The sequence below is a fragment of the Limulus polyphemus genome, unplaced genomic scaffold (assembly GCF_000517525.1).
Source record: "Limulus polyphemus unplaced genomic scaffold, Limulus_polyphemus-2.1.2 Scaffold2923, whole genome shotgun sequence".
Lineage (NCBI taxonomy): Eukaryota > Metazoa > Arthropoda > Merostomata > Xiphosura > Limulidae > Limulus > Limulus polyphemus.
In genome coordinates, this window is record NW_013668533.1 from 110,281 (window position 1) to 120,137 (window position 9,857).

At 29.9% G+C, this 9,857-nt stretch overlaps 1 protein-coding gene across 4 annotated transcripts in view; it reads left to right on the forward strand.

Moving 5' to 3' along the window:
- Positions 1 to 9,857, forward strand: part of LOC106468227 (furin-like protease 1) — a 114,075-nt gene that overhangs the window by 75,964 nt on the left and 28,254 nt on the right. For all 4 annotated transcript variants that reach the window (XM_022396559.1, XM_022396558.1, XM_022396560.1 and 1 more), the window contains exons 7-8: positions 1,130 to 1,302; positions 3,899 to 4,111. In XM_022396559.1, coding sequence (XP_022252267.1) covers positions 1,130 to 1,302; positions 3,899 to 4,111 — 386 coding nt within the window. The remainder of the gene's footprint in view (positions 1 to 1,129; positions 1,303 to 3,898; positions 4,112 to 9,857) is intronic.

A 9,857-nucleotide genomic window follows, 5' to 3' on the forward strand; every position in this document is an offset into this window, starting at 1 on the left:
CAACATTATGTAGAGAGGTTAATGAGTGAAGGTGTTGATTTTTTGCAACAATATGTAGAGGAGTTAATGAGTGAAGGTGTTGATTTTTTTGCAACAATATGTAGAGGAGTTAATGAGTGAAGGTGTTGATTTTTTGCAACAGTATGTAGAGGAGTTAATGAGTGAAGGTGTTGATTTTTTGCAACAATATGTAAAGGAGTTAATGAGTGAAGGTGTTGATTTTTTGTAACAATGTGTAGAAATATTAAAGTGTGTGAAAATGTAGAAAATAAAGACAACTCAAAAGATACAAAATGGATCTTCCCAGTAAAATAACACCTTTCGTGGCCAAGTCTTGGTATGAAACACATTTAATTCTTAAAAATTAGAGCATATAGAAGCTATTCAGTTAAAAATAAATTTTTTGTCTGAAATTCATTTTTCAAAAACTTGTATATAATTTGACTTGATGACTACTATATATTATGGATAAATGGCAGAAAACTTAAAACTTCTGTTAATTTCACACACATTATCCAAGATTATTGTAAATGTTCTTGTCTTTTATTATTACACCAGTTAATTACAATAATGTACAAACTTATTTTGTTCACTCTTATACTATTTGAAAAGTGTTAAACAGTTTTATGTTTCATTCAATTATATCCAGAGAAAATTGGCTTACAAATTAACTTAGTTGTAAAAGAAATGAATATTATGCATATTCTTAATTTAAGTTTAGCTGTGGTTTTTGTTGTTGTTTTCAAATGGATATTTAGTATTGACTTGTTGGCATTCATCCTGCACTTTGAAATAATTTGTTTATAATTAGATAAATTAACTCCTTAATGCTTGATTACTTAGAATCCATTTGATTAATATAAAATTCAAAAACAAATGTTGACAAAAAATGGTGAAAATACACTTTTGTGATTTTTTTACTGTTATTCTAACTACTAAAACGTAGAATTTGTGTTTATTTTTTACTGTTATTCCAACTACTACAACATAGAATTTGTGTTTATTTTTTACTGTTATTCCAACTACTACAACATAGAATTTGTGTTTATTTTTTACTGTTATTCTAACTACTACAACATAGAATTTGTGTTTATTTTTTATGGTAGCTTTTTTTCTGGTCTCTTGAAAGGTGTGAGGATGTTGGATGGTGAAGTTACAGATGCAGTAGAAGCTCATTCTCTAAGTCTGTTTAACCAGTACATAGACATTTACAGTGCTTCTTGGGGACCTGATGATGATGGAAAAACAGTGGATGGCCCAGGACATTTGGCAACCCTGGCTTTTAAAGAGGGAATAATAAAGGTTGAATTTTATTACAGTTCCTGTAGTAATGTTAATTAATGTCTAGGGATATAAATTATTTATTAAATGTTGAATATTTATAGGATTGTTTGGTTGTTGATAAAATGGAATAATAAACACCTTTGAGTTTATAATATTGGTTGCCAGCTACTAATAGGTTTATATTTTTTTGTTTTCCATTAGCACTTTTCTTATATGTCACATGATGATAGTGTAAGGAGTTCTAACAATTATCAAGTTATGTTTACAATATTTAATAAACAAAATTTAAAAAGTTATGCAAATATTAATGCATGATCTTTAATAAATGTTTTGTTATACTGCACTACTAATAAGTAGTTATAATTTTTTAGATAGGTTACGAAATTATTAATACAGGAGCATATGTATTCTGCTATAGTTTACTGCACTGCTAATACAGAGAAAGAATATATATTGTCGAGATCTGCCAGTTTGAAGAAACAACTATATAAAAGTGTTTTACATTAATATATCTACTCCAGATGAACCAACTTTGTGATCTTTCAATAGAGTATGATTTATAGAGATATTTCAATAATATGGAGTATTTCAATGAGAGCTTATTATCAAAATGACTAAACTATAGAAGAAAGAGAAGGTGAAGCCTTAAATGTTTTATTACATGTGTTTGTTGTGATGATGTAGGATATAAAAAGTTTTGGGACATTCAATTTTGTGCCACAAGCAATATTGGTTGGGATTTAACTTATCACAATAAGTATTTCCTTTATTATGGTGTATAATGCCATTTAACCCTTTCGCTACAGGCAGGTCAAAGTGCACATGTCATGACTTTTTTTAGAGTTACATTAAAAACTAAATTAAATTACTTTATTACCATGGTATACAAATAAACTTGACATAAAGATGTAGTTAATAAATTAAATTTTAATATTAAATTCTTAATTTTATAAGGAAGTTTAAGTAGAAATAGATATTTGAGTGACTAGTTTTTGTAAATCTTTTAATACCATAGTGTCAAGAAATCTTTAATTTAGGGAAACTGAGGACTTCAGGAATCAAACTTTAAATACTGTTGTTTATCTGCTTATATCTGACTGACTAGTTTTTGAAAATCTTTTAATACCAGAGTGTCAAGAAATCTTTAATTTAGGGAAACTGAGGGCTTGAAGAATCAAACTTTAAATACTGTTGTTTGTCTGTTTATATCTGAGTGACTAGTCTTTGTAAATCTTTTAACACCAGAGTGTCAAGAAATCTTTAATTCTTACTTCAGTTGGGTATTTGAGACATAGGTTTTTGTTGTTAAGATGATCACAGAACACTTTAATTGAATTCAGACCAGTTCAAAACTGCAAAAAAATGTTGCTAATGTGTCGTAACAAAAGAAAGGAGAGATGTAGCTCATCCTTGTACGACCTTCATGAAAATTGGCAAACAACAGAAGAAAGAGTAGACCCCATTGGTGCACCATCTAGTATGTTGTAAGCAACAGAAGAAAGAGTAGACCCCATTGGTGCGCCATCTAGTATGTTGTAAAATTCTATCTAAAATTTTTTTACAGAGTTGTTTGAGTCATGTCACCTTCAATTCTGATGTGAATAACTGTGGCAACATTCTTGATTGGAAATCTAGTAAAGAGAGACTTGGCATCAAAACTGACTAAAATATAATCAACAGTAATATTTACATCATGCAGATTCTGTAAATACTATTATCAGTACTCTTCATGTCATATAGCTTCTGTACAAGATCAGAAGAATCTGTAAGCTAGGAGTCTGTATGGTAAGCCAGGAGAGTGGTAAACTGACAACATGTTGAGCTGTATTATATTTAGGACTGTTAATGTAGTTTGCAGTTTGTGTAATTCAAACACCTGGGTTGTGGTTCTAGATTAATATATATATATAGTCTTCAGTAATTTCTCCAGATCATTAAGGATCACTTAAAATGTACAAGTTTCTTTCAGTTGTCTTGGTTAGGATCTCTTTTCAGAAGGGAATTGATTTGTGGAAAATAGAAATTTAATTTCTTGTTGAAAACATAAAGTTGCAAGTGAAGTAATTTTTGAGTGGAAAGGTTTACACCATTATTGTTGGGTTCTTGATGCTCTGTGCTAAAACAGTTTGTTAACTAACATTTTTCAAGTTGTTGTTGAAACCTTCTTTGTTGTTTTTGATGATTCTTGTTACTAGATTATTTCAAAATGTTTGTTAAAGTGGTAAAGTGACTGGAGTAGAGGACTGATTGAAATTCCTTCCTTAAACCTAATCATCTCTCGGAAGTTAGCTATCTTTAAATGATACATATTTAATGTATGATAAACAGCTTTCAGTTTACATTTTCATTAAGACTTTTCTGTAAATTATATTTGAAGTTTTCAGTTGGAACTGCTTTGAAGTGATTGGTTATGACAACAAGTTAGAAATACTCAGTGATTTTTATGTCTACAAAGATGCATTCCACTTTCTGTAATGTTTTAAATAACTGGAAAATAAAGGCTTTCTGATAAGCTTTACAAGTCATTAATTATGAAAAGCTATTACTTAAAGGCTTTTGTAATTATTGTTCATCAAATAACCTTACAAATGCTTACCTGTTATATTATTCTTAGGGAAGAGGTGGGCTTGGTTCCATTTTTGTGTGGGCTTCTGGTAATGGTGGCCGTGACCATGACAACTGTAACTGTGATGGATATACAAACTCCATTTGGACATTGTCAATAAGCAGTACTACTGAAAATGGGCAAGTACCTTGGTACAGTGAAGCATGCTCTTCCACACTGGCAACAACTTATAGTAGTGGATCTTCTGGAGACAAGCAAATTGTAAGTTTTAACGATATGTATGTACAAACACTAACAACACTTTATCAGGATTATATTGGTTGGAAAGTCATGTTCTTCCACACTGGCAACAACTTATAGTAGTGGATCTTCTGGAGACAAGCAAATTGTAAGTTTTAACGATATGTATGTACAAACACTAACAACACTTTATCAGGATTATATTGGTTGGAAAGTCATTGAAAAATGATGATATAATTATAAGTCCTATAAACTTAAAATGCCTTCATCAAAATATGTCTCAAAATTAACTTATAAACTAGTCAGAACAGTGAGTTAAGTTTAACATAGCTACTCTCTCAACTCTGAATATATAATTATTTACTACCTGAATTGTGACTAATGTATCAAGTGCTGAACCATTAACATTTTACTTATTCCTTGTTAGTATAAATAGGGATGGAACATGTGTTTCCATATATGTTATTAACTTCAGTTGCATGTGTGACTCTCAGTTAACTACTTCTTGACATAGTTGTTGCATGATGTAAGTATATTTCTTGAATCAAAAGACTTAGTGTGTGCCAGAAGTTTTTTCTCTTCAGGTAAGCAGTAAATATACAATATTTAAAATAATTATGGAAATGCTGAAGAAAAAGGCCTTAAAAGGCAAATACCACAGGAATGCCTTCCCTTTAGTATGTGGAAATGAACCACACCAGTACTGTCATGTTTTGATAGTTTATACTGTGACTGGTTATCATCCAACCAATCAAAAGTGCCACACCAGTATAAAGCATATAAAGTACATGTTGTAACACTATGCACAATAGTAGTTGGGTAAGTCCAGTCATGGCACCTGGGACTGAAACACTACACATAAAATGTGTGAAAAGATAAAGACTCGAAGTGTTGCATATGATACAAATACTTATGAAGACTATTCTATGAAGAGTTAAAAAGTATGTACATATTTCCATTTGTTAATTGTAAACATTTCATTGCACTGATAATAGCAAGAGTTTGTGATATAGTAGAGAAAATGGAAAATAAAATATAAACATTGATATTCATTTAGGAGGTTCCATGCAAATGGAGTGTGGAACTGTAAGATAATTGTATTTTTATACTCAAAATAAAAATCACCTTGCACGTGAACTATTCAGAGTGTGAATGCAAATATCTACACTAAATAACGATTTTTTTATTAATATAGTAGAAAAAAAATTAAATATGTTATTTTTCTGAAATTACATACTTTTAGGAAAGTTAATGTCAAACTTCAAACACTTTCATCCACGAGGTTAATTTTTGTGCAGAATTTTCACAAGAGTTATGTGATCTACTTGCAAAACACATAGGTCATCATCATAGGGATAAATCAAGGTTTAAAGGTAAAATATTTACCCTTAAATTTCCACCTTGACTTAGCTTATACATTGTATCAATACCTTTGTTGTTGTAATATTCAAGAATTTAACCAATTTTGACGTGTATTTTTCAGTTTGTTTACTTTCATACTCTTTGCATCTGCAGAGAATGGACCATGATGGGACAAATGGCATGTCAAGAAAACAATAAAAGTTCTTAATTTTACAATTTTAAAAGTTGATTTACAAGATGTATGAAATATTGTTTCAGAATGGCTGCCAGTATTCAAATCATTTTCTTGTTACAGTTAACTCTTTCCACACTAGCTCAGTGAAATTGAGTGAGTTTGTAACCATTTTATACACTTTATAGTTTCCATATTATAACTTGTAATATAATATGTATATATATTCACAAAATTTGGCAGGCTTTCAGTAAATATTAAGTCATTTGTAGACAAAAAATCAGAATTTTTCATAAATTATTTTCACTGAACATTTCTTCATGAATATATGCAATCAAAGTGTTGGCTGCTTTGAGTGCAAAGTGATTTTTATCTTCAGATTAAAAATATATTTCTTCATCTGAAAAAATCTGAAGTTTCATTTTCATAATCTCTAAAACCAGACTGTTGTTAGTAACAAAATGGTCTTAATAATCCTGATTACCAGACTAGACTATTGTTAGTATTAAATTATCTTAATAATCCTGATTACCAGACTAGACTATTGTCAGTACTAAATGGTCTTAATAATCCTGATTACCAGACTAGACTGTTGTTAGAAACTAAATGGTCTTAATAATCCTGATTACCACACTAGACTGTTATTAGTATTAAATGATCTTAATAATCCTGATTACCAGACTAGACTGTTGTCAGTACTAAATGGTCTTAATAATCCTGATTACCAGACTAGACTGTTGTCAGTTCTAAATGGTCTTAATAATCCTGATTACCAAACTAGACTGTTGTCAGTACTTAACGGTCTTAATAATCCTGATTACCAAACTAGACTGTTTTTATTATTAAATGGTCTTAATAATCCTGATTATCAAACCAGACTGTTGTTAGTAACTACATGATATTAATAATCCTGATTACCAGACTAGACTGTTGTTTGTACTAAATGTTCTTAATAATCCTGATTATCAAACCAGACTGTTGTTAGTAACTACATGATCTTAATAATCCTGATTACCAGACTAGACTGTTGTCAGTAATAAATGGTCTTAATAATCCTGATTATCAAACCAGACTGTTGTTAGTAACTACATGATCTTAATAATCCTGATTACCAGACTAGACTGTTGTCAGTACTAAATGGTCTTAATAATCCTGATTACCTAAATGCATTTCAATCGTTTTTTTCAGTAAAACTTACTATTTTATCTGTTACTTTCTCTACCCTAACTGTATACAAGGTTGGTCAGTTTGACTGACCTTGTACCAACCAAAAAATGAAATAAATCTAAATTACACTTTTTTCTTTCTAGAATGATTTCAAATTGCAACATGAAACTACATTTGTTTATCCCAAATAGCTTTACATTCATAACAATATTTGCCATCTCTGACCCTGTGAAACTTTACATTCTATGTTAAGAACATTATATGTGTATTCATGCCTCTCTTACCACAATCTCTTGGCCAATCACATTTTCCGATATGGTGATACCTATGTTGATATCTAACTTGCATTTACATTTATGCTTGTGTGGTCATATTTTCTAGTGGGACATTGTGCATTTCACTTCTTCAAACTTTTGTTTATATTCATATGACATACATGCTGTTCATATGAATTTCTTTAATTTTCATGAGGAATGTTATATTTATACTCAGATGGAAATTGTTTTGCAAAAAAAGGAAATTTTTATCAGAAGTAATCTTCCCATCGTTCTGCTTTCTCACTCATACAACAGATTGTTTACACAATATTAAAAGTCAGGAGTAACCTACTGCTTGTATTATTAGACAGCTTTTATATAATAGTTAAGTCTTCAGTGCATGTAATGGACTTGTTGCTTATACAACAGATTATTTACACAATATTAAAAGTTGGGAGTGAGCTACTCCTTGTATTATTAGGCAGCTTTTATATAATAGTTAAGTCTTCAGTGCATGTAATGGACTTGTTGCTTATACAACAGATTATTTACACAATATTAAAAGTTGGGAGTGAGCTACTCCTTGTATTATTAGACAGCTTTTATATAATAGTTAAGTCTTCAGTGTATGTAATGGACTTCTTGCTTATACAACAGATTGTTCATACAATATTAAAAGTCAGAAGTGAACTACTGCTTGTCTTTTATGATGTTAGAAAAACATGTAGGTTCAAGAAGTCTTGATAGAAATGAATAAAAAATCCTATAATCTGAGTGTTTTCAAAAGGTGGACCTTTCTTCTTCAGGGGCAAACTGGGAATGGTGGTGTAATCGCAAGAGTGATGTATATAAAGAGAGTTTAGTGACGTCATGAAGGTCATCCAGTTTTCTGGGAAATGTTTAGTCTACTTCTCTATGTACTGTTGTAAATGTCTCATTTCCTATACAATCTAGCCAATGGCGAGAGTGTATATGAAAAGATGTTAGAGATATTTGACTTTAGAAATGGCTAAATATATGTAAATGTACAAATAAATTAAAGGTGACACCTGATGACTGATTGAAAAAAAGATGTTATGCTAATCAATTCATAAAAAAATAGGTATGAAAAATTATCCTAAATAAATAGTAATTCAGCATTCACATTACATGAAAAAAGATAAGCAATGAATAAAAAGTATTCCTCTGACAGAGATGAAACAAATGAATGGACATCACTGATTCCAAGATATAGATTAATTCTGAAAGGTTGAACAGTGTTTAGTTTAACAATCCAATAAGCTTCTTTTATATAAGAAGAATAGTCAACTATTTGAAAGTGCTCGAGTTTTGGGTCTTGTTTTGTTAATAACTTACCTATAACTGTAGTCTGAATTTAAACTAATGGATCTAAGTTCATGTAAACAAGTTAATCCTTAAAACATGAGGACACAATTAACTAGTCTTTAGATTGTATTTATTTAACAAAACAATGTATTAACCTGTTTTATGATTTACCAGTAAGATGAATTATAGGAAAGCCTAAAGTACTGTTACACTTACTAAGCATAATTTATTGTTGTGGTTTAAATAAAACCAATAAAAAATGAGTGTTAGCCTTTATGAAGTGATTCTTAATAAAAATGTAAACTTTTTGACTAAACACTGAACTAATATAATCAACATCTAACTTTATATGGTCTCATCATATATTTGTAATTGTTTTCAAGATACACCTATTTCAACATCTGACTCTGCCTATAGTCTCATCATGTTTTTTTACTTGTGTATAATTTTAAAATGATAAATAACACAATTAAAAACATTTAAATTAAGGCCAATCTATGAACACTAAAAAGTTGACTCTACATGTTTCAGTGTTACAACATCATCCTAAGGAGTGAATTGCTAGACATAATTGTGTCTTATTTATATACATATTTTATGTTAAATAGGTCATGTGATCTATGTACAGGTTTACAATTTCCAAGTTAATTTTTTAGAGAAGGTCACCCCCACATTTTTTCATAGATATTCGCCGGACCTACCGTCATCTCTATTTAATAGTATAGTGTAGCCCTGTTATAATGTGATTGTTGAGGTCCATAAAATGTTATTGTGAAACAAGCTTGGTCACTCTAAATCTGTGATTTGTAAAGATACACTTAAAATATTAGAAGTTATTAGCATGTAAACTATAACAAGGTTGTGGTTATGAGGTCGGTTCCAGAGACCGAGCCCGTGTTGAAAGAGTTAATGACCCATAGCGTTATATATCTAAATTTGCATAAAATCGGGGTTTCACTGTACATGTTCTTTTTTCTATTTAATCATTTCCAAGGATTCGCAGATATTATTGCTATAATACCTTTTGGTTGAGCCAGTATTACAGTTTTTTTCCCCACAATACTGTATGTTGTGTTTCATGTACATGTTCTGCTATGGCTGAATATTTTTTTTTTATTTCTTATATATCCTTTATGCTCCATTAAACAATATTTTAACTTATGTTTAGTCTGTCCAATATAAATATTTCTACATTCAATTTTATAGATTCTTGTTTTTTCAATTAACTGTAGGTTATCTTTAGTATTACCTAAAATTTGCTTTATCTTATTAATTGGTTTAAATATATAATAAAATATTTGTTGTTTTCAGAACATTTTAAATTGATTATTAGTTAGACATGGAATATATGGCAAAATTAAAGCTTCCTTTTTAATTTTTTCATAACTGGGTTTTAAAGTAATACTTTGATCAGTCATTACCACATTAGTGAATTTGTTGACACCTCTATCTACATTATTTGGGTTAAGTTTACTTTCAGCTG